General features: G+C 43.7%; 2 protein-coding genes and 1 long non-coding RNA gene across 3 annotated transcripts; all 3 read right to left on the bottom strand.

Moving 5' to 3' along the window:
* Nucleotides 1-208: 208 nt before the first annotated feature.
* On the bottom strand, nt 209-1,252 carry LOC311103305. The gene is made up of 3 exons (XR_014610075.1): nt 882-1,252; nt 555-692; nt 209-369 (listed from the first exon to the last, which is right to left on the bottom strand). It is a non-coding gene; the product is annotated as an uncharacterized lncRNA (long non-coding RNA).
* Nucleotides 1,253-3,574: 2,322 nt separating this feature from the next.
* On the bottom strand, nt 3,575-16,390 carry LOC311103866 (scavenger receptor cysteine-rich domain-containing protein DMBT1-like; the record flags this gene model as incomplete). Its single annotated transcript, XM_084145500.1, has 4 exons — nt 3,575-3,915; nt 4,216-4,530; nt 4,685-5,005; nt 16,336-16,390. The coding sequence occupies 4 exons, from the start codon at nt 16,388-16,390 to the stop codon at nt 3,575-3,577; spliced, it is 1,032 nt and encodes a 343-aa protein (XP_084001626.1).
* Nucleotides 15,200-24,450, bottom strand: LOC311103865 (retinoic acid receptor alpha-B-like; the record flags this gene model as incomplete). The annotated part of the gene is made up of 6 exons (XM_084145499.1): nt 15,200-16,640; nt 17,465-17,623; nt 17,943-18,147; nt 18,633-18,809; nt 19,021-19,181; nt 24,243-24,450. The coding sequence occupies 6 exons, from the start codon at nt 24,448-24,450 to the stop codon at nt 16,435-16,437; spliced, it is 1,116 nt and encodes a 371-aa protein (XP_084001625.1). The 3' UTR covers nt 15,200-16,434.
* Nucleotides 24,451-26,121: the final 1,671 nt, after the last annotated feature.

Below are 26,121 nucleotides of genomic sequence, written 5' to 3'. Positions count from 1 at the left end.
TTGATGCCAATGAGTTACTTTATTGACAGGTTGCATACAGTTACTTTTCCTAAAAGTTTTGATAAATGTCTTCATTCATATCATGTGCTACAGCATTATCATAGACAGAGACATTAACGTAATCTTCATCATCGTCTTCACTATTCATTTTCTCATGAGACCCCCCAAAAACACCCTTTCTTTGAATGTTTCCCTCCTCGTTGTCATAGACATCCTCTGATTTCCCATAGCTGTGCCCTTTTTCCTTCCCATTCTTCTTTTCACCCGTCACTCTTTCCAGACCTCCCTTGTAACAGTCGTTTTCTAAATTCACATAGTCCTCTTCCTCTTCCTCTTCCTCTTCGTGGTCCTCCCCTCTGCTGTCAATACCTGTTGTATAACAATTTGCTCATTAATATTTCCAACAGCAAACTCCTGGGAATAGAAAAGATTTACAAACAAAATGATATCAACAAAAGTATTTTGAGATGCTGCTTAACTTAACTTTTCAAGCTCAAGGCCTAAATCAAGTTCAGATTCAGCCTCAGAGTTTACATAATTGTGATATCACTTACATTCTCTCTGGCCAGTCTCTGTAGATGGCTTTCTGCTCCTCCTTGTCCTCAAGATGACTAGACAGATGACAAGCAGAAGCAGAAACAGCAGTGCTACCCCACCAGTCCCTCCAGAAACAATGATGGGGACCATGAATGCTGAAGAAAATGTAGGTATTTCAAGGTTTAGACCTACAGATCAAGACTTGTAAATGGCAAATTAATAGAATATAAAAACAAACAAAAATGTGATATGAAGGATGATAAGTCATGTTACAATACTATTACTTTTCTCTCACGTAAAAGCTATTTTAAATACTTTTTTTTTTTAAACATGTGTTATTTTACCTCTAATGGTGACAGCTAGTTCACTATTAGCCGACCTGAATAACCGGGTGGAGACGTTGACTCCATAGCTGCAGCTGTATTTCCCCTGGTCTTTATACTCTGCAACAGGGAAGTGGAAAGAGGCAGAGTGGTTGACTGCTGGCGTAGTCTCAGTTCTGTTGGATCCAGAGAAGTTCAGATAGAAGAGGCCTCCAGGATACTGTGGCTGAATGGAGCAGGTGATGGAGAAGCTGTGGCCCCTGATCACCTCTGGCCCCTGAGGTTCCCAAAACATCCCTCCATTTGGAGGACTGAGAGAGATGTTGGGCTGTAGCAGGACCACTGGAAAGAAAGTAAACAGCAATTTGACAGTAATGTAATTCCATATTCATACCTTCTAACTGAGAAATGTGTGTGCGATGGACAAGGTAGTCAGTCTCTTGTCTCTATCAAGGCTCTGAATCATAAAAAAATACAGTGAGTTTAGTATTTGGTCCCATATTCATAGCACGCAATGACTACATCAAACTTGTGACTCTAGACATTTGTTGGATGCATTTGCTTTGGTTGTGTTTCAGATGATTTTGTGCCCAATAGAAATGAATGGTAAATAATGTATTGTGTCATTTTGGATGTACTTTTATTGTAAATAAGAATATAGTATGTTTCTAAACATTTCTATATTAATGTGCTACCATGATTACGGATAGTCCTGAATAAATCGTGAATAATGATTTAGAAAGTGAGAAAGTTAGACGCAAAAATATCATACCCCACAAAATAATCTGAAACACAACCAAAGCAAACAGCAAATGCATCCAACAAATGTGTAGAGTCACAAGTTTGATGTAGTCATTGCGTGCTATGAATATGGGACCAATTACTAAACTTTTGACTACTTTAATAAACATACTGTATAAGTGAATTTGTCCCAATACTTTTGGTATTTAATTTCTAAACGGTTTGCCCACTATATACAGTGGGGAGAACAAGTATTTGATACACTGCCGATTTTGCAGGTTTTCCTACTTACAAAGCATGTAGAGGTCTGTAATTTTTATCATAGGTACACTTCAACTGTGAGAGACGGAATCTAAAACAAAAATCCAGAAAATCACATTGTATGATTTTTAAGTAATTAATTTGCATTTTATTGCATGACATAAGTATTTGATACATCAGAAAAGCAGAACATAATATTTGGTACAGAAACCTTTGTTTGCAATTACAGAGATCATATGTTTCCTGTAGGTCTTGACCAGGTTTGCACACACTGCAGCAGGGATTTTGGCCCACTCCTCCATACAGACCTTCTCCAGATCCTTCAGGTTTCGGGGCTATCGCTGGGCAATACGGACTTTCAGCTCCCTCCAGAGATTTTCTATTGGGTTCAGGTCTGGACACTGGCTAGGCCACTCCAGGACCTTGAGATGCTTCTTACGGAGCCACTCCTTAGTTTCCCTGGCTGTGTGTTTTCGGTCGTTGTCATGCTGGAAGACCCAGCCACGACCCATCTTCAATGCTCTTACCGAGGGAAGGAGGTTGTTGGCCAAGATCTCGCGATACATGGCCCCATCCATCCTCTCCTCAATACGGTGCAGTCGTCCTGTCCCCTTTGCAGAAAAGCATCCCCAAAGAATGATGTTTGCACCTCCATGCTTCATGGTTGGGATGGTGTTCTTGGGGTTGTACTCATCCTTCTTCTTCCTCCAAACACGGCGAGTGGAGTTTAGACCAAAAAGCTCAATTTTTGTCTCATCAGACCACATGACCTTCTCCCATTCATCCTCTGGATCATCCAGATGGTCATTGGCAAACTTCAGATGGGCCTGGACATGCGCTGGCTTGAGCAGGGGAACCTTGCGTGCGCTGCAGGATTTTAATCCATGACGGCATAGTGTGTTACTAATGGTTTTCTTTGAGACTGTGGTCCCAGCTCTCTTCAGGTCATTGACCAGGTCCTGCCGTGTAGTTCTGGGCTGATCCCTCACCTTCCTCATGATCATTGATGCCCCATGAGGTGAGATCATGCATGGAGCCCCAGACCGAGGGTGATTGACCGTCATCTTGAACTTCTTCCATTTTCTAATAATTGCGCCAACAGTTGTTGCCTTCTCACCAAGCTGCTTGCCTATTGTCCTGTAGCCCATCCCAGCCTTGTGCAGGTCTACAATTTTATCCCTGATGTCCTTACACAGCTCTCTGGTCTTGGCCATTGTGGAGAGGTTGGAGTCTGTTTGATTGAGTGTGTGGACAGGTGTCTTTTATACAGGTAACGAGTTCAAACAGGTGCAGTTAATACAGGTAATGAGTGGAGAACATAATGGCTTCTTAAAGAAAAACTAACAGGTCTGTGAGAGCCGGAATTCTTACTGGTTGGTAGGTGATCAAATACTTATGTCATGCAATAAAATGCAAATTAATTACTTAAAAATCATACAATGTGATTTTCTGGATCTTTGTTTTAGATTCCGTCTCTCACAGTTGATGTGTACCTATGATAAAAATTACAGACCTCTACAAGCTTTGTATGTAGGAAAACCTGCAAAATCGGCAGTGTATCAAATACTTGTTCTCCCCACTGTAGGAACATACCCTCAAATTAAAGCTGACAGTCTGCACTTTGACCTCAGTCATTGTATCTTTTCTAATCTAAAGTGCTGTAGTACAGAGCCAAAACAAAACATTTGTCACTCTCCCAATACTTTTGGAGCTCACTGTAGATTATGCAACACTTGTTTCCCAACTACCACCTCACCTTTAGTAACGTTGCTGTAAGGGGAGCTGATGACTTGGCCGTTGGAGAGGGTTCTGTAGAGACAGCGGTAACTGCCCTGGTGTGAAGCATCCATCTTAAACTTTGTTAAAGTAGCCCTGGGCTGTGAGGATCCAACGGTCACGGACATGATGGAGTCTCTATTCAGATAGAAGAGGAATTCCACAGCATTACAGAGGATACAGGATGGAAGAGTGCAGGTGAGATGGACCTCCTCTCCATGCAAGAAGGCAGAATAGGCCGGGTCTGTGGAGAGTGAAGGCTTCTGCAAGACAACACCTGTTGGTCAAATACAGGTAGTTTAGTGAGGCAACAGTAATCACAACCTATCTGCTGGTCTTCATACTGTATTAGCCACATGCTCTGTTCTAGGCTGCCCCCATCTGGTCACATATCACCAAGTCTGGCTTGGGTTAAGATTATTTCTGCAACGGTCAACTCTCCACTAGGTGGCAGAGCAGGCAATAATACTGCAGTAATATGCTTTTTAGGATTTTCTCTATGATGAGACCTTTTTGCACAATTCAAACCAAACCCTGATAAAACTCTAGTCTAGACAAGGCAAAGAGACTCCCTTACCTGAACAAATAACACCTGCGTCGTTACCATGATTACAGTCATGTGTTCCTCCTCCTGTGTGTGGGCACTGTGTGATGGAGCACTCACTGCCAGAGCAGCCAACATCATCCTGCCAAATGGACCCACTGCCCTGACCAAAGTAGGCCCTCTCTGTGGCACTATCAGCTCTCCCACAGCCCAGCTGTCTACACACCACAGCAGTGTCATTCAAGTCCCACACGTCATCACACACGGTTCGCCAGTGACCAATTTGATAGACCTCCACCCTCCCAGAGCAGAGGTCACTCCCATTGACCAGTCTGACGTTAGGTTTAACTAGGAATGAAAGAAAATTAGAAAAGTAGAAAATTAAGGAGAAAATAAATGCATTTCAGTAGCACATTCAACTAAATCAATGGCAAGTTGACACAAGCATAATGAACTGTAATTTGACTTTTATCAACCACAATAGCAACCCAGGGACTTTTACCTGAGCAGACAACTCTGGCGTCTTGAGACTGTAAACAGTCATGGTGTTTCAATCCTCCATGTGAGCATTCTGTGAGGGAGCTCTCACTGCCGTTACACCCAACATCATCCAGCCAAGTAGGTCTGCCACCACTACCCTGACCTACGTGGGCAGTACCTTGGAAACTCACAGTCCTTCCACAGCCCAGCTGGCCACACACCACATTGGCATCGTTTACGTCCCACTTCTGACCACACACTCTTCCCCAATGGCCCTTGTAAAGAATCTCTACTGTCCCCGAGCAGAGACTAGTGCCATTGACCAGCCTGATCTCTTCACCAGCTCACAAAGAGGAAATGAGATGATTGGAAAAATGATTAATAATGATTAATGAGCAATTAAAAACAGCCAGTATTGTCAAAGCTGTTCTATTAAAAGTTGTTACAAACGTGTTGCTTAACCTTTTTGGACTTTAACAGCATTTTTTTTTTGTTCCCCTTTTTCTCCCCAATTTCAATCTTGTCTCATCGCTGCAACTCCCCGACCGGCTCGGGAGGCGAAGGTCGAGTCATGCATCCTCCGAAAGATGACCCGCCAAGCCGCGCTTCTTAACACACGCTCGCTTAACCCGGAAGCCAGCCGCACCAATGTGTTGGAGGAAATACCATTGAAAAATGTATGCACTCACTAACTGTAAGTCGCTCTGGAGTAAAGCCCCCCCAGCCAAACCCTACCCTAACCCGGACGTCGCTGGGACAATTGTGCGCCGCCCTATGGGACTCCCGATCACGGCCGGTTGCGATACAGCCCGGGATAGAACAGGGGTCTGTACTGACGCCTCTAGCACTATGACGCAGTGCCTTAGACCGCTGCGCCACTCAGGAGGCCTTTAACAGCATTTTAAAAGTATTTTAAAACTTTTTTGAGACTTGTGTTCACATGTAAATGAACACTTACCTGCCAATGTAGATAACACCATTTGATGAGCTGTTTGGGAGAAACACAGACAACCAAAACAATACAATTAAACACACATTTGCTGAGGTTGCCATTTCTAAATGGATAATGCCTTATAATAATGTCCAGTAAAAAAATCAGATTTTTTTTTAAATATATGTTTGCTCACCATTTATGAATTGTTATTGTTACATTTGTAAATGTTAGTAAGCTATATATACAGTGGGGGAAAAAAGTATTTAGTCAGCCACCAATTGTGCATGTTATCCCACTTAAAAAGATGAGAGAGGCCTGTAATTTTCATCATAGGTACACGTCAACTATGACAGACAAAATGAGAAAAAAAATCCAGAAAATCACATTGTAGGATTTTTAATGAATTTATTTGCAAATTATGGTGGAAAATAAGTATTTGGTCAATAACAAAAGTTTCTCAATACTTTGTTATATACCCTTTGTTGGCAATGACACAGGTCAAACGTTTTCTGTAAGTCTTCACAAGGTTTTCACACACTGTTGCTGGCATTTGGGCCCATTCCTCCATGCAGATCTCCTCTAGAGCAGTGATGTTTTGGGGCTGTCGCTGGGCAACACAGACTTTCAACTCCCTCCAAAGATTTTCTATGGGGTTGAGATCTGGAGACTGGCTAGGCCACTCCAGGACCTTGAAATGCTTCTTACGAAGCCACTCCTTCGTTGCCCGGGCGGTGTGTTTGGGATCATTGTCATGCTGAAAGACCCAGCCACGTTTCATTTTCAATGCCCTTGCTGATGGAAGGAGGTTTTCACTCAAAATCTCACGATACATGGCCCCATTCATTCTTTCCTTTACACGGATCAGTCGTCCTGGTCCCTTTGCAGAAAAACAGCCCCAAAGAATGATGTTTCCAACCCCATGCTTCACAGTAGGTATGGTGGTCTTTGGATGCTACTCAGCATTCTTTGTCCTCCAAACACGACGAGTTGAGTTTTTACCAAAAAGTTATATTTTGGTTTCATCTGACCATATGACATTCTCCCAATCCTCTTCTGGATCATCCAAATGCACTCTAGCAAACTTCAGACGGGCCTGGACATGTACTGGCTTAAGCAGGGGGACACGTCTGGCACTGCAGGATTTGAGTCCCTGGCGGCGTAGTGTGTTACTGATGGTAGGCTTTGTTACTTTGGTCCCAGCTCTCTGCAGGTCATTCACTAGGTCCCCCCGTGTGGTTCTGGGATTTTTGCTCACCGTTCTTGTGATCATTTTGACCCCACGGGGTGAGATCTTGCGTGGAGCCCCAGATCGAGGGAGATTATCAGTGGTCTTGTATGTCTTCCATTTCCTAATAATTGCTCCCACAGTTGATTTCTTCAAACCAAGCTGCTTACCTATTGCAGATTCAGTCTTCCCAGCCTGGTGCAGGTCTACAATTTTGTTTCTGGTGTCCTTTGACAGCTCTTTGGTCTTGGCCATAGTGGAGTTTGGTGTGTGACTGTTTGAGGTTGTGGACAGGTGTCTTTTATACTGATAACAAGTTCAAACAGGTGCCATTAATACAGGTAACGAGTGGAGGACAGAGGAGCCTCTTAAAGAAGAAGTTACAGGTCTGTGAGAGCCAGAAATCTTGCTTGTTTGTAGGTGACCAAATACTTATTTTCCACCATGATTTGCAAATAAATTCATTAAAAATCCTACAATGTGACTTTCTGGAGAAAAAAATTCTCAATTTGTCTGTCATAGTTGACGTGTACCTATGATGAAAATTACAGGCCTCTCTCATCTTTTTAAGTGGGAGAACTTGCACAATTGGTGGCTGACTAAATACTTTTTTCCCCCACTGTAGATAGTTATTGACACATTTATAAACAACTTTAAATGTAAACCAAGCAAGCAACCAGTATTTTGCATATGCTGTTGTGCTATTTACACCATTTGTAAAGCTGGATAGTTAGGTCTATCTCGAGCTCAAAGATTTCCTTTGTGAAACTGCCCTGTGAGAGATGCACAGTATGTCACTTGTTGTGGTTAACATTAGCCAGATTCTCACAGAACAACTGTTTAGTATACAGATGAAACATACTTATTTTTTTATCAGTTTCACACATTATAGCACCCTTCCTTTGTTTAAAATCGGCTAGTCCTGCTTTCTGCAAAATGTTATTAATGACTCTCAACACTTTATTTTGTGAAATAGTTTTTCCACTTAATGTTGACTTATGTTATTTCCTATATATCAAATGTCAGCAGTGTTGGGGAAGCTTAATTTTTTGCCCCTTTCCCCTAGTTGGAGGACTTGGTGGAAAACATACAAATTCTCTATACATGTAGCGACGTGTCACTTTAATGGTACCCCCCTTTACTATAGTTAATTTTGTAAATCATTTCTTAACTCTATTTTCTTAAAACTGCATTGTTGGTTAAGGGCTTGTAAGTAAGCATTTCACGGTAAGATCTACACCTGTTGTATTCGGCGCATGTGACAAATAACATTTGATTTGATTTGTTGAACATCCTATTACTGTCTGTCCATAATGCTGAACTGTTATGGACCACTGACTTCCTCCAAACTCCTTCAATTTCCATTCAATTCAATTTCAATTCAAGTGGCTTTATTGACATGGGAAACATATGTTTACATTGCCAAAGCCAGTGAAATAGATAATAAACAAAAGTGAAATAAACAAGAAAAAATTAACAGTAAATATTACACTCACAAAAGTTCCAAAAGAATAAAGACATTTCCAAATGTCATATTATGTCTATATACAGTGTTGTAACGATGTGCAAATAGTTAAAGTACAAAAGGGAAAATAAATCAACATAAATATGGGTTGTATTTACAATGGTGTTTGTTTTTCACTGGTTGACCTTTTCTCTCTCTCCAAGACAAAGATTTATAAAAGTGGCCCTTCACTCCTAGGTCTGATACCATGTGACCTCACAGGACTACAAAAGGACTCTGCTGTCTCCCCCTCACTCTCTTAGCTGTTAGCCGCTTATCCTGCTGGACCTCTCAAACTGGACCTTTCTCGAGGAGGGAGAAGAACCTCCATCCTCAGTAGGCCGGCCACAGGTCCTGGACCTTCGCCTTTAATGGCAAGAACTGGTGAACTGATAAGTTAGGGAAAGTACCTTTTAGGGAATAGCATCTGTAATCCAGTACATACATTGGGACGGAAGAGCCCATGCACTAAACAGTCTCAGAAGGAGACTTAGTCATTAAAGAGCTATTGTAGCCTCAATGGTACATTTAAGGTTTCCTTCTTCAAGTAAAGAAGGAGATGACTATTAGAGCACAGCCTCTGCAACTCAAGCAAGGAGCCAACAGAGAAGAGCAACAAGCATAAGGACACCAACTCCTGACAAAGGAGGAATCACCCAACTCAACCAGAAAGGACACACCTTCTTCCTTTGTTCTCATCCATGCGGCCTGAACAATCAAGAAGCCACAACATACTTTGTCTTGATCACGTTGAGGGAGAGGTTGTTATCCTGGCACCACACAACCAGGTCTCTGACCTCCTCCCTATAGGCTGTCTCATCGTTGTCGGTAATCAGGCCTTCCACTGTTGTGTCGTCGGCAAACTTAATGATTTTAAGTTGGAGTCGTGCCTGGCCTTGCAGTCATGGGTGAACAGGGAATACAGGAGGGGACAGAGCACGCACCCCTGAGGGGCCCCCGTGTTGAGGATCAGCGTGGCAGATGTGTTGTTACCTACATTTTGTTATTTCGTTTCTGTAAGCCATTTAACAAACTATAACGGACTAACATTGGAATTGGAGTTGACTCCAAGGCAATTCATAAAAGACCGTAAATACTGAACTTTCAAGCAACCACATATTTTGGCATGGAGCACGTTCTGATTGGCCAGTGAGGCGCCTAGCCTCGACACACCCACAATGTCACGACTTCCGCCGAGGCTGCCTCCCCTCCTTATTCGGGCAGGCTTCGGCGTTCGTCGTCACTGGCTTACTAACCACTGCCGCCCCAATTATCATCATCACATTTGTCTTGTCTTGTCAATCACACACACCTGGTTCTAATCCCCTCATTAGTCTGTGTATAAGTGTTCCCTCTGCCCCCTTGTCCTTGTGGGTGATCGTTTGAATGTGAGAGTAGTGTAGCTCGGTGGAGCTACTCATACCATTTTGTTGCCAGGGTAGATATTTCCCCTGTGCCTATGTATTGTATGGAGATACCGTTACAGTGTATTACCAGGGTAGATAGTTTCCCCTGTGCCTGTTTCGTTTGTCGCTATTCCAGCGTATTTTGTGTAACTAAGGAATAAACTCTGTATTCAGTGATTACCCTCCTGCGCCTGACTCCTTCCATCACACTCATCACACACAACTTGTTCATGTATCAGAACCCAGCCCTTTCGCCCCAAAGCCAGCAAGTGTGCGATAATTGTGATAGTGAAAATAGCACAAATATGCCTGACACAGCCCTGAACATATAGCGCTACCACATGCACTTAGATTTACTATTGGGTTAGGTTTGTTAAATAGAGCCCTACAGTGCATTCGGAAAGTTTTCAGACCTCTTGACTTTCTTCACATTTTGTTACATTACAGCCTTATTCTAAAATGGATTGAATAGTATTTACCCTCATCCATCTACACACAATACCCCATAATGACAAAGCAAAAACAAGTTTTTAGAAATGTTTGCAAATGGAAATATCACATTTACGTTAGAATTCAGACCCTTTACTCAGCACCTTTGGCAGCGATTACAGCCTCAAGTCTTCTTGGGTATGACGCAACAAGCTTGGTACACCTGTATTTGGGGAGTTTCTCCCATTCTTCTCTGCAGATCCTCTCAAGCTCTGTCAGGTTGGTTGGACAGCATCGCTGCACAGCTGTTTTGAGGTCTCTCCAGAGATGTTCGATATGGTTAAAGTCCGGGCTCTGTTTGGGCCACTCAAGGACATTCAGAGACTAGCCCCAAAGCAACTCCTGTGTTGTCTTGGCTGTGTACTTAGGGTCATTGTCGTGTTGGAAGGTAAATCTTCACCCCATTCTGAGGTCGAGCGCTCTGGAGCAGGTTTTCATCAAGGATCTCTCTGTACTTTGCTCCGTTCATCTTTCCCTCGATCCTGACTAGTCTCCCCAGTCCCTGCAGCTGAAAAACATCCACACAGCATGATGCTGCCACCACCATGCTTCACCGTAGGGAGGGTGCCAAGTTTCTTCCAGACGTGACGATTGGCATTCAGGCCAAAGAGTTAAATCTTGGTTTCATCAGACCAGAGAATCTTGTTTCTCATGGTCTGGGAGCCCTTTAGGTGCCTTTTTGGCAAACTCCAAGCGGGCTGTCATGTGCCTTTTACTGAAGATTAGCTACCGTCTGGCCACTCAACCATAAAGGCCTGATTGGTGGAGTGCTGCAGAGATGGTTGTCCTTCTGGAAGGTTCTCCCATCTCCACAGACAAACTCTGGAGCTCTGTCCGAGTGACCATCGGGTTCTTGGTCACCTCCCTGACCAAGGCCCTTCTCCCCAGTTGCTCAGTTTGGCCGGGCTGCCAGCTCTAGGAAGAGTCTTGGTGGTTCCAAACTTCTTCCATTTAAGAATGATGGAGGTCACTGTGTTCTTGGGGACCTTCAATGCTGAATAAATATTTTGATACCCTTCCCCAGATCTGTGCCTCGATACAATCCTGTCTAGGAGCTCTACAGACAATTCCTTCGACCTCACGGCTTGGTTTTTGCTCTGACATGCACTGTCAACTGTGGAACCTTATATAGACAGGCATGTGCCTTTCCAAATCATGTCAAATCAATTGAATTTACCACAGGTGGACTCCAATCAAGTTGTAGAAACATCTCAAAGATGATCAATGGAAACAGGATGCACCTGATCTCAATTTCGAGTCTCATAGCAAAGGGTCTGAATACTTATGTAAATATTGTTTTAATAGATTTGTGTCGATTAATGAGGATTTTTATTTATTTAATCCATTTTAGAATAAGGCTGTAATGTAACAAAATGTGGAAAAATGGAAGGGGTCTGAATACTTTCCAAATGCACTGTAAGTGCATTCATTCCATTAACAGGGAGATGTACAAATATTGAATTCTAATTTAATTGCAATCAAAACATTCCAAACAGTTCAATTTCAATTCCTACATTTGAAGATCCAATTCAATTCAAATTTAAACAATGTAAATTCTCCACTTCATGAGTGAATTCAATAATTGAATATGGCCCCAACGCTGGTTTAAACCCTCCAAAATCATGTTAGTTAGATAAATATGCCCGTTTTAACTTTATCTGGTTTGCCATTCCAAATAAAATGACATTTTTTTCTCGCATGACTTGAAAGAGGATTCTAGACCATGAATAAATATGTAAACGGCAATATCACTAGAGAATTAATCAGGTGTTATCCTCTCTGCAATTTCAAGATCCTGTTTTGCTACATTTTCTATCAAAGTTAATAATTGCAAAATTGCTCAACTTTTCCGGGATATGTACACAAAGCACATCAACTTTTAACCTTGAAGTCACAGTTGTGTGAGACTAGAAAGTAGACATGAGAACTGGAAATGAGTCCTTTGTTATAGGTCAGTTTGATTATGTGACTGTCTAACAAGTCGCTCGTGAGCGATGTTCATGGAGACCAAAATGCACAAATTAGCCAGTTAAAATTGCATTGCAGACATTAATGTATCCAATATATAAATAATAGCCTATTGAAACAAGGCTAGGCTAGACAGAGACAATATCATCCTGTATTTGTAAAAAGCAGAAGGCACAGAGACAACAGATACCTGTCTATATATATATAATCGATTGTTGTTCATGTAAGGCACTTGAAAGACCTTCCTTTATGACAACTTAGTCACTGTAATACACAAAGACTCACCTAATGCCATAAAGAGTAGAATTGTCACCATCTTTATCCTTGTAATGTCCTCCAATATCAGCTAGTATTCTCACCAACACTTGGCAGTAAATGATTGCAATATTTACCCCAGATTTAACTGCTTTTAAGTTACAAAACAATGGATGAACAAAACAAAAATTCAGAGGAACCAAAATTGAGAGTTAAATTACCATGCTCTGGCAATGCTACCTCCATGTACAAGAGGTCAATGTGTGACCTTCCAGATACTTTCCGGTATTAGCATTACCATGACAGAGAAGAGCGGTACACTGTCACAAAACAGGAAATCCCAGCCCACTAGTCTCTGGTCTGGTCGCTGATTCCACTAAACTGCGTGTGCACACAACACTGAACTCAACACCACAAACCCCATTTATTTATTTTTTTACCAAGAATATAAGATGCATAAAACACGACGATTGAGCTATCTATACAGACCAGTCAAAAGTCTAGTTAGGGCATATATATAGCTCAATCGTCGTGTTTTATGAGTCTTATATTCTTGGTTAAAAAAATACAACAAATGGGGTTTGTGGTGGAATCAGCTACCAGACCAGAGACTAACCACATCCTGTTTTGTGACAGTGTACCGCTCTTCTCTGTCATGGTAATGCTAATGCTGGAAAGTGTCAAGAAGATCACACATTGAACTCTTGTCCATGGGGGTAGCATTGCCAGAGCATGGTAATTTAACTGTCAATTTTGGTTAATCACAATTTTTGTTTTACTCATCCATCGTATTGTACCTTAAAAACAGTAAACTCTGGGGTAAATATTGCAATAATATATGTACACTGTATATACTGTACACACTGAGCTTACAAAGCAATAAGAACACCTTCCTAATATTGTGTTTTGCCCTCAGAACAGCCTCAATTCTTCAGGGCATGGAGCCTACAAGGTGTAAAAAGCGTTCCACAGAGATGCTGGCCCATGAATGCTCCCAACAGTTGTGTGAAGTTGGCTGGATGTCCTTTGGGTGGTGGACCATTCTTGATACAGACGGGAATCTGCTGAGCATGAAAAACCCAGCAGCGTTGCAGTTCTTGACACAAACCGGTACACCTGGCACCCACTACCTTACCCCATTCAAAGGCACTTAAATCTTTGTCATTCACCGTCTGAATGGCGCAAACACACAGTCATGTCATAATTGTCTCAAGGCTTAAAAATCCTTCTTTAACCTGTCTCCTCCTTCATCTACACAGATTGAAGTGGATTTAACAATCAGTAAGGGATCATAACTTTCACCTTCATTCACCTGGTCAGTCTGTCATGGAAAGAGCAGGTGTTACTTATGTTTGTACACTCAGTGTATTGTCTAAACTAAATTGAGGGGCCAATAAGGAACCTAAAAATAAGTCCCCCCCCCCCCCCCCCCCCAAACATAAATTGTAGTATAACCCTTAAAGGGTTTCTGAACTTTGTATTTGTTCTTGTAACGTGACCTGCTATAGTCCCAGGCCCAATGAAATACTGCTCTTAAAGTCCCACCACAATCTTCTTTTCAGCCTAATGGTGGACCCACCCCCAGTTAAGAAACATTTAAAAACACACAGACAGGGTTCTTTATTAAATGTTATTCTCTTTGTCCAATGATCTGACATAATCAAAACAGTTATTTATTTTATCCCCAAATCCTGGTTGTGCATCTGATTGCATTACAAGTGAGAGTGACGGGGAAAAAACAGTTGTGCGTTGTGATATTGGCTGCAGTGAGGTTGGCCACGAGCAGCGTTCGATCCATTGTGAAGGACAGATCCACTCATACTTAACAGCAGAGTCGGTGGTGTTGTGGGGAAAGGAGATGGGTAGGTAGGTTACACTAGTGTGTGTAAACAGTGGTTAGAGGTGGGGGAATAGCTAGCCTGATCCCAGATCAGTTTGTGCTGTCTTGACTCCTTTCTCATTGTCATGCATTGGCAAGACAGCAGAAACTGATCTAGGGCAAGGCTAGGGAATAGCTAGGTACTCGGATGTGTCACAAGAGTACGGAATGACAGACCGATAAATACTGATAGTGTTTAAACAGAGGCAGTTGCGTTGTTGTGATAGATAAAGAAATAGAGAGGTGCTGATACTGTGAAACAGACTTACAGAGGCAGTGCTGTTGTGTTGTGGGGGGGGGGAGTAGAAGAGAGATGGGAAACATGTATACATACAAAGGCAGTGGTGTTGTGAGCATACTGATATCGTGTCACAGAGTTTACATGGACATAGATAGATACATCCTACTGACAATGTGCTACATAGGCAGTGGTGTTGTGAGCATACTGGTAACGTGGTACAGTTTGGAACTGACAGTGGGGGGTAGTGGGAGGGCATAGATATTGACAATGTACTACAGTACAGAGGCAGTGGTGTTGTGAAGATAGGTAATGCGTTACAGAGGCAGTGCTGTTGGGGGGGCAATACATACACTATCCAGACATGGAATGAGGGAGGGACCACCTTGGGAAAGGGGGGAGAAGGGGATCACGGAGTTGTTGGTCATTAAATTGTCATAAATCTTTCCTTTTTATTTCAGGTGAAGTAGAAATTCAACTCTCTTTACTGGTTGTCAACGGCTATGGTGTTGCTAGAAGTCAGTCCCTTCCTTAAGTGGTCTAAACAGTTGATCAGTGATCAATGCCTTCACTTCAGATACCAAAACAAGAACAAAAAGCAAAACATAAAAAGCTTTGACAATGTCAAAAAGGCTAGACTTCATGTACTTTAAAAAGAAGGAATACATCTTACGTACATTATGTAATGGCTGGTATTTTCTTACAGATCATCTTCATTACTCCACAACGACTTGACTCTAGATCATAGAAACACTACGTTTTATTTTATTTTTCTCCCATGAAAAATAAAATACTGTAAACGGAACAAAACAGAGTTGCCAACCCAACCTGGTCCTATTTGTGTTTTGTGTGTCAATTTGATCCAACCTGTGAACGTGACAGTGCAAGAGGTCTAGTGCATAAAGTGAATTGCATCTGAAATCGTGTCATCATTTTTGTTCTACTTCTCTATTGATTTGATAGAAAAACACACATTCCCACTGTGACTACATAGTGTGCCGATTTTCCTGGGTGAAACCAAGATAATAAAACACTAGGTCTGGGGAGGTGGGGGTTAGGGGGGAATCACAAATGCATCTATGTTCGAAGAACAGTGAGAAAAAAACAGGAAAAAAGATAGCAACTCTTCTTTTATGCATCATTCCACTTAGGACAATTCAAATTGCAATCATTACTTTTTCAATATATATATTTATATTTCCATATATCTTTTGTAAGAAAAAAAAAAAGTTGTAAAGGAGAAGGAGAGACAGGCTCCCTATCCGAGACCCCCGTTAGCTGTCCCTGCCAACATTTAGGGATGACTCGTGCCCAATGTCCAGCTGTCTGTCTGTCAGTCTGTCTGACTAGTTTCCTGCAGAAAGACGTGCGTCTTGTCTACCCCATTACTCCAAGTCTGACGGGCACTGAGCCTGAACTCCTGTCCAACGTCTTGAGGGGGAGAGAGAGGAGGAGCAGAGTCATCACTGAGGAGAGTAAACAGAACATCTCAGATTAAACTCCTTGTGTGGCGGCTGCTGATCCCTGCTGCTGGTTCTGAGGCATGTCTATGGTGGTTTGTAGGGTGGGGGGGGTTGGGGGTGATGGAGATAGTGCCATCCAGGTGAGATGGGACCCCCCTATTGTTCAGTCAAGTATGGGTTCGGGTTCGGCCCAGTTTTAATGCTCGGACTGGGGCTGAGATAGGGGGACGGCTGTCTGTCCATTGAGGCCTGCGTGTCCTCAAAGTGTCAAAGTCCGTCCTGGTTGGGCCCAGGTCTGGCTCTTTTCCTAACCCTGGTTTGTCACAGTGTGGGAGTCTGTCAGCTTGCTGGCTCCGTCTGTAGTCATGCCTTCTGGCTGTCTCTGCCTGGGGGGTGGCAGTGGACCCCCGTCTAAGGGGAGGGTGCAGGCGGGCTGCTGCGGGCTGAGCTGGGGGACAGGCTGGGGCTGCAGCTGCCTGGTGGGGCCCCTCCTCCGCTGGAGCGGCCCCCGCTGGCCCCCTGGCCCTCCAGACCCTCTGAGTTCTCCAGCATCTCCTGGATGAGTGGGGGCATGGAGCCTGGGATCTCCATCTTCAGAGTGATCACTCGCTCCGCTCCTGGAAGAGGAGAGGGAGGGAGAAGAAGAGAGAGGCAGAGAGAGAGGGTCATATGTTATGTGTTCCACAAGATTCTGCCACTACAGCAAAATGTTGTATGTAAGACCCTAAATAGTTATCTTCAAATAAATGACGCATGATATAGATATAAATGGCAGTATTGTTGCACTGAGACTAGGGCCGGATTAATGCAGGGGTTTACAGGGGCTGAAGTCCCTGGGCCCAAGCCCGTAGGGGGCCCAAGCGGCAAAAAACTAAAACAAATATACAACCACAGGAGCCAACTCTCAATGAGGGCATCATTTAGCCACAGATTATCAATAGTTTCAAAAAAATGTACTGTCGATTAAGTCACAAGCAGAGTGGTTGGGTTAAATTCGGAAGACACATTTCAGTTGAATGCATTCAGTTGTACAACTGACTAGGTATCCCCCTTTCCCTTTCACATACAGGTAACTGCCAAAACAAAGGAAACACCAACATAAAGAGTCTTAAAAGGGTGTTGGGCCACCACGAGCTGCCAGAAACCTCTTCAATGCACTTTGGCATAGATTCTACAAGTGGACCTAAACCCTGCCAGGAACATGCACACCATAACATATACTTTGTATCCCTCATTTACTCAAGCATTTCCTTTATTTTGGCAGTTACTGGTACGTCTACAGTCGGGAAGGCCGCAATTTGGGCAGCATGCGCGCCAAATATCAGTGTTGGGGAAGGTACAGTTTACCAAGCTACCAATGACTTCACACTGGAAGAAGTTTAAGCTACACTAAAGCTACCCTATAAAAAAAACAACGCAGTATATAGGCGTGCTCTCTCACCCTTGGCGCTGATGCTCCTGAGGTCAGTGATCTTCATCAGCATCTTGGGGAACATGTGTGGTTTATGAGGCCTCCTCTTCCTCACGTAGATCTTCAGAGCCTCCAGTAGGGGCTCCTGGAGAACATCCACCTTGTCTGCCTGCTCCAGATCCTGACGGTCTACACACACACACACACACAGAGAAAAAAACTATGAAAAACACATCCTTAATACCCAATCTGTATGCTCAAAAAGCGCGTCCAACAGTGGCACGATTCACACATCAGCATGGTAACAGTAGCTTCACATGAAGTATTTATTAGGCAAACTCCCATTTTCACACTAGTAAAACACACAGCTGACAAACACACTAGTTCCTATGCCACAGCTGAGACTTGCTTGTACTCTAAAACAATGACAATTGGCCTCTTGGGATCTCAACTCCTGGCTCTGATAGGAGTGCAATGCTGGATTTGAATCTGAGCAGTGGTGCAGTACCTCCACAAAGCAGACAGATGCCGCTGAGAAGGCCGGTCTCTGCGTCGTCCATCTCCAGAGGGAGGAGTGTTTGGGCGAAGGCGAACACCAGGTCTGTGAGCGGGCCGAAGCCTGCGTTGTGCATCTGGGTCCTGTTCAGGGTCAGCCCATTTGAGAAGGTCATGGTGTCCTGGTCTGGAGTGTACCGTGTGCATATCCTCAGAATCTGAGATGGAGGGATTGAGAGGTAGAGAGAGGGAAGGAGGGAAGGAGGGAGAGGGGGAAAAGGAGGAAGGAAGTAAGTAAGTCTTGCATGAGCTTTGGGTGGGGCGAGCCGAAATGGCTCATCGAAGCAGATCTCCTGTTTCTGTAGCGTGAGGCAGCTTAATGGACAAGTAAACCCCCAAGACAGGATGCTAGTCTATCACAGGGCCTTACCCCCAATCTATCTCCTTAATGCTGAGTGCCAAGCAGAGACGCATTGGGTCCCATTTTTTTGTTTAGGACTCGGACCGGGGATCGAACTCCCAACCTTCCAATCTCAGGACGGACACTAACCACAAGGCCACTGAGTTGATTGGAAAGGGAGGGGGAGCACAAATATATTTTATACTGTTGTTCACTTTCTGTAGATGTTTTACTGTTTATAATACATGTATGTATGTCCTAGTGTGTGTGTGTGTCTATGTCCTAGTGTGTGTGTGTTCTCACCAGTATGTCCAGACAGGCAGCCTTGAGCAGGGTGATCTGGTCAGCGATAGTGAGGGTGGTGAAGCCTGGCAGATGCTTGGCAAACTCCACCGTCTTGATGATACACTTAGTGGACAGCTCACTGAACTTATCCCACAGGTTCACGTCTAGAGCCACGCGGTGCTCTGCACTGTTATTCTATAGGAAGAGAGAGGGAGATACATATAGGTTAGTCTGTGATTCTACAAATACATCGGTTGATATGTTGAGAGCGCAAGGAGTGCGTATGTTTGTCAGTGTTTGGTATACCCAAACATGTTGGCAGAGTGAGGGTAATGTTTGTGTGCGTGTTTGTGTAACTTGTCAGTGTGTGTGTGTGTGTGTGCATGCGGGTGTGTGTATAATTCACTGTGGTGTATTTGCCCAGCTGACAGAGCGAGGGAAACGTCTCCTTATGGGCCTTGCGGACGCATTCGATCATCTGCTCTGTCTCGGTACTCAGCACGTAGATCTCCGAACACTCTGGCTTCTTCTCCTCCTTCTTCTTCTTGTTCCTGTCGTTCCTCACCGCTGAGAGAGGGATAGAAGGAGATGAAGAAATGGAGAGAGAGAGAGAAAGAGAGAGAGAGAGAGAGAGAGAGAGAGAGAGAGAGAGAGAGGAGAGAGAGAGAGAGAGAGAGAGAGAGAGAGAGAGAGAGAGAGAGTTATCCTTTGGACTCAAATGGCAATTTTTGGGGATGCGTGAACATTAACGCCTCCAGGTCAACCTCACAATCCTCACATTGCATGCCATCTCCAACCAAAGAGACAACAAAGAGACAGTCAGAAAGATGAGCGCTATCCCTGAGACCAGACACTACTGGAAACCCAAATGCTGATAAACTGGGACATTGTGTGGTGGGGGAATATCTACGTCCACCACTAGATGGAACCATATACTACATTTTCCATCCTCACCCTGGCACAGAGACAGAGACGCAGAGAGAGATAGAGAGAGATAGAGAGAGAGACATGCACAGAGAGGTCAGAATCTGTTCTGAGGAACAATAGACAGGAACCTCAAAGAGGGCGAGTGAGATATAGAAAAAGAGTGAAAGGGGAGAAGAAAACAATGTGTGTGCCGTGCCGTGTGTTATGTGAGAAATATGGCAGAGGAGAGGAGAGGGTGTGAGTGAAATGTATGTGGGAGAGAGAGAGGGGGAGAGAGCTGAAGTGCTTTGACGTGACAGTGTAAAAAGAGTTTAAGAAGGAGAATCTGTGTGCCGCTGATCTGGCACAATACAGACAGGTAGACATTGGAGAGATGGGAGTAACTCTCTGCCTCCAAACAGCATCAACACAAGCACACAAACAAGTGGATGTGACACACATTTGTGTGAACACACCCCAAACACACACCACCAGGCACACACACACTCTCTCTCCCTCTCTTTCCTCTGTTTCGCTTCTACCTTCCTTCCCCATCTCTCTACATTCTGTCCATCCTCCTCTGGCAGCTCACTATATCTCCACATGGAATATCTATATCTTCTCACTCTAATATGAGCTGCCAAATCAGCTGGCCACACACCACATTGGCATTGTTTACGTCCCACTTCTGACCACACACTCTTCCCCACTGGCCCTTGTAAAGAATCTCTACAGTCCCCGAGCAGAGACTAGTGCCATTGACCAGCCTGATCTCTTCACCAGCTCACAAAGAGGAAAAGAGATGATAAGAAAAATTATTAATAATAATCAATAATGAAATAAGCAATTTAACACTGTAATTATGGTCAAAGCTGTTCTATTCAAAGTTTTGTTACGAATGTGTTACTTAACCTTTTTGGACTTATTTTCTGTGTACTTTTAAATGTATTTAAATGATATTCAAACATGCTACTTAAAACCTTTTTGGGACTTGTGTTCACATGTACACTGAACAAAAATATAAAAGCAACATTTAATGTGTTGGTCCCATGTTTCATGAGCTGAAATAAAAGATCCCAGAAATTGTCCATATGCACAAAAAACGTATTTCTCTCAAATGCTTTGCACACATTTGTTTACATCCTTGTTAGTGAGCATTTCTCCTTTACCAAGACAATCCATCCACCTGACAGGTGTGGCATATCAAGAAGCTGATTAAACAGCATGATCATTACACAGGTGCACCTTGTGCTGGGGACAATAAAAGGCCACTCTAAAATGTGCAGTTTTGTCACACAACACAACACCACAGATGCCTCAAGTTTCGAGGGAGTGTGCAATTGGTATGCTGACTGCAGGAATGTTCACCATACTTTGTTTTAGAGAATATGGTAGTACGGCCAACCGGCCTCACAACCGTAGACCACGTGTAACCATGCCAGCCCAGAACCTCCACATCCGGCTTCTTCACCAGCGGGATCGTCTGAGACCAGCCATCCAGACAGCTGATGAAACTGGGTTTGCACAACCAAAGAATTTCTGCACAAACTGTCAGAAACCGTCACAGGGAAGCTCATCTGTGTCTTGACCTGACTGCAGATCGGCGTCGTAACCGACTTCAGTGGGCAAATGCTCACCTTCCATGGCCACTGGCACACAGATGAATCCCGGTTTCAACTGTACAAGGAAGATGACAGACAGCATTTATGGTGTCGGGTGGGCGAGTGGTTTCCTCATGTCAACGTGGGACAACATTCCACAGGCCACAATCAACAGCCTGATCAACTCTATGCGAAGGAGATATGTCGCGCTGCATGAGGCAAGTGGTGGTCACACCAGATACTGACTGGTTTTCTGATCCACGCCCCTACCTTTTATTTTTAGGGTATCTGTGACCAACAGATGCATATTTGTATTCCCAGTCATGTGAAATTCATAGATTAGGGCCTAATGAATGTATTTCAATTAACTGATTTCCTTACATGAACTGTAACTCAATACAATCTTTGAAATTGTTGAATGTTGCATTTATATTTTCATTCAGTGTAAATGAACACTTACCTGCCAATGAATACAACACCATTTGATGAGCTGTTGAAGAGAAACACAGACAACCGAAAAGTTACAATTAAACACATATTTACTGAAGTTGCCATTTCTAAATGGATAACGCCTTATAATAATGTCCAGTAACAAATCTGACATTTTTTTAAATATAAGTTTGCTCACCATCTATGAATTGTTATTGCTACATTTGTAAATGTTAGTAAGCTATATATAGATAGTTATTGACACATTTATAAACAACTTTAAATGTAAACCAAGCAAACAAATAATATTTCCATATGCTGTTGTGGTATTTACACCTTTTGTAAAGCTGGATGGTTATGTATACAATACAGTGCATTCGGAAAATATTCACACACCTTCACTTCTTCCACATTTTGTTACGTTACAGCCTTATTTGAAAATTGATTAAATAAATTGTCTTCCTCATCAATCTACACACAATATCCCATTATGACAAAGTGAAAACAGGTTTTTAGAATTTTTTGCTAATTTATTTTAAATAAATATAAATATTAAGACCCTTTGCCACGAGACTTGAAATTAAGCTCAGGTGCATCCTGAGATGTTTCTACCACTTGACTGGAGTCCACCTGTGGTAAATTAAATTGATTGGACATGATTTGGAAAGGCACACACCTGTCTATATAAGGTCCCACAGTTGACAGTGCATGTCAGAGCAAAAACCAAGCCATGAGGTCGAAGGAATTGTCCATAGAGCTCCGAGACAGGATTGTGTCAAGGAACAGATCTTAGGAAGGGTACCAAAAAATGTCTGCAGCATTGAAGGTCCCCAAGAACACAGTAGCCTCCATCATTCTTAAATGCAAAAAGTTTGGGACCACCAAGACTCTTCCTAGAAATGGTCGCCCGGCCAAACTGACCAATCGGGGGAGAAGGGCCTTGGTCAGGGAGGGGACCAAGAACCTGATTGTCACTCTGACAGAGTTCCAGAGTTCCTCTGTGGAGATGGGAGAACCTTCCAGAAGGACAACCATCTCTGCAGCACTCCACCAATCAGGCCTTTATGGTAGAGTGGCCAGTCGGAAGGCACTCCTCAGTAAAAGGCACATTAGAGCCCGCTAGGAGTTTGCCAAAAGCTACCTAAAGGACTCTCAGACAATGAGAAACAAGATTCTCTGGCTGATGAAACCAAGATCGAACTCTTTCGCCTGAATGCCAAGCGTCACGTCTGGAGGAAACCAGGCACCGATCGTCACCTGGCCAATAGCATCGCTACGGTGATGCATGGTGGTGGCAGCATCATGCTGTGGGGATGTTTTTCAGCGACAGGGACAGGGAGACTAGTCAGGATCGAGGGAAAGATATACGGAGCAAAGTACAGAGAGATCATTGATGAAAACCTGCTCCAGAGCGCTCAGGACCTCAGACTGGGGTGAAGGTTCACCTTCCAACAGGACAATGACCCTAAGCACACAGCCAAGACAATGCAGGCGTGGCTTTGGGACAAGTCTTATAATGTCCTTGAGTGGCCCAGCCAGAGCCCGGACTTGAACCCGATCAAGCATCTCTGGGGAGACCTGAAAATAGCTGTGCAGCGACGCTCCCCATCCAACCTGACAGAGCTTGAGAGGATCTGCAGAGAAGAATGGGAGAAACTCCCCAAATACAGGTGTGCCAAGCTTGTAGCTACATACGCAAGAAGACTAGAGACTGTAATCACTGCCAAAGGTGCTTCAACAAAGTACTAAGTAAAGGGTCCGAATACTTATGTAAATGTGATATCTGTTTTTTAGTTTTAATACATTTTCAAACATTTCTAAAAACCTGTTTTTGCTTTGTCATTATGGGGTATTGTGTGTAGATTGATGAGGGAAAAAAAACAATTTAATCAATTTTAGAATAAGGCTGTAATGTAACAAAATGTGGAAAAAGTCAACGGGTCTGAATACTTTCCGAAGGCACTGTATAAGGAATTTGAAAATATTTTTTTGAAATTACGTTTACTTTTGATACTTAAGTATATTTAAAATAAAATACTTTATATTTTTACTCAAGTAGTATTTTACTGGGTGACTTCCAATTTTACTTGAGTCATTTTCTGTTAAGGTATCTTTACTTATACTCAAGTATGACAATTGGGTACTTTCTCCACCACTGTGTGAGACTAGAAAGTGGTAATGAGAACTGGGAATGAGAATGAGTCCTTTGTTCTAGGTTAGTTCGATTTTGTGACTCTCTGTAACAAGTCATTTGTTAGCAACGTTCATGGATACCAGAATCCACAAATTAGCCTGTAAAAATTGCATTGCAGACATTAGTATATCCAATATATAAATCATAGCCAATTGAAACAAGGCTACACTAGACAGAGAAAATATCATACTGTACTTGGATAAAGCAGGAGTCACAGAGACAACCGATACCAATCTATATATGGAGTCTATTGTTGTTCATGTAAGGCACTTGAAAGACCTTCCAGGCCCTTTTTGGCACCCGGTCCGGGGGCTGAGAAAAGGGGAGTGGGAGGACGGGGGACGGCTGTCTGTCCATTAAGGCCTGCATGTGCCCTAAAAGTGTCAAAGTCCGTCCTGGTTGGGCCCAGGCTTGGCCCTCTTCCTAACCCCACTCTACTATGGCCTGGTTTGTCACAGTTTGGGAGTGTCAGTTAGCTGGCTCCATCTGTAGTCATGCCTTCTGGCTGTCTCTGCCTGGGGGGTGGCAGTGGACCCCCGTCTAAGGAGAGGGTGCAGGCGGACTGCTGCGGGCTGAGCTGGGGGACAGGCTGAGCAGCTGCCTGGTGGAGCCCCTCCTTTGCTGGAGCGGCCCCCTGGCCCTCCAGACCCTCTGAGTTCTTACGCATCTCCTGGATGAGAGGGGGCATGGAGCCTGCGATCTCCATCTTCAGAGAGTGATCACTCACTCCACTCCTGGAGGAGTAGAGGGAGGCAGGGAGAAGAAGAGAGAGAGGGTCAAGACGGGTGTTATGTTCCACAAGGTTCTGCCACTAAAGCAAAATGTTGTATGTAAAACCCTAAATATTTATCTTCAAATACATGACATACGATATAGACATACAGTGCATTCGGAAAGTTGTCACGGTTTCGGCCGAGGCTGCTCCTCCTCCTTGTTCGGGCAGGTTTCGGCGGTCGTCGTCCCCGGAGTACTAGCTATCACCGTTTGATGTTTTTGATGTCTGTTTGGTTTTGTCTGATTGTGTACACCTGTTTCGTGTTTGGTTGATTATGTCTCCTATAAGTTTCTCGTTTGGTTAGTCTTGTGTTGTGTGTTATTGTCCGCCTGTCGGTAGGAGCTGCGTGTTTCTGCTCTGTTTATTTGTTTGGTGTTTTTACGCACTGTTTGCGTAATCGCTCGCCTCTGTTTGTTTCGAGGCCCGTGTTTTGTATTTTGTCTCTTTATGACTAGTAAAGTCTGTTGGACTAAGCCTCGGTGTCCTGCGCCTGACTCCTACACCACATCCACATCAGTTCCTGACAAAAGTATTCAGACCCCTTGACCTTTTCCACATTTTGATACACTACAGCCTTATTCTGATATTGATTAAATTGTATTTTTTCCCTCATCAATCTACACACAATACCCCATAATGACAAAGCAAACACAGGTTTTTAGAAATATCACATTTACATAAGTATTCAGACCCTTTACTCAGTACATTGTTGAAGCAACTTTGGCAGTGATTACAGCCTCGAGTCTTCTTGGGTATGACGCTACAAGCTTGGCACACCTGTATTTGGGGAGTTTCTCCCATTCTTCTCTGCAGATCCTCTCAAGCTCTGTCAGGTTGGATGGGGAGTGTTGCTGCACAGCTATTTTCAAATTTCTCCAGAGATGTTCAATCGGGTTCAAGTCCGGGCTCTGGCTGGGCCAATCAAGGACATTCAGAGACTTGTCCCGAAGCCACGCCTGCATTGTCTTGGCTGTGTGCTTAGGGTCATTGTCCTGTTGGAAGGTGAACCTTCGCCCCAGTCTGAGGTCCTGAGCGCTCTGGAGCAGGTTTTCATCAAGGATCTCTCTGTACATTGCTCCGTTCATCTTTCCCTCGATCCTGACTAGTCTCCCAGTTCCTGCCGCTGAAAAACATCCCCACAGCATGATGCTGCAACCACCATACTTCACCGTAGGGATGGTGCCAGGTTTCCTCCAGAGGTAACGCTTGGCATTCAGACCAAAGTGTTCAATCTTGGTTTCACCAGACCAGAGAACCTTGTTTCTCATGATCTGAGAGTCCTTTAGGTGCCTTTTGGCAAACTCCAAGCGTGCTGTCATGTGCCTTTAATGAGGAGTGACCTCTGGCCACTCTACCATAAAGACCTGATTGGTGGGATGCTGCAGAGATGGTTGTCCTTCTGGAAGGTTCTCCCATCTCCACAGAGGAAGTCTAGAGCTCTGTCAGAGTAACCATCAGGTTCTTGGTCACCTCCCTGACCAAGGCCCTTCTCCCCTGATTGCTCAGTTTGGCCGGGCCGCCAGGTCTAGGAAGAGTCTTGGTGGTTCCAAACTTCTTCCATTTAAGAATGACGGAGGCCACTGTGTTCTTGGGGACCTTCCA

The sequence above is a fragment of the Coregonus lavaretus genome, assembly GCF_964263955.1.
Source record: "Coregonus lavaretus genome assembly, chromosome: 28".
Taxonomy (NCBI): domain Eukaryota; kingdom Metazoa; phylum Chordata; class Actinopteri; order Salmoniformes; family Salmonidae; genus Coregonus; species Coregonus lavaretus.
This window is presented reverse-complemented; position numbering and strand designations above follow the sequence as displayed.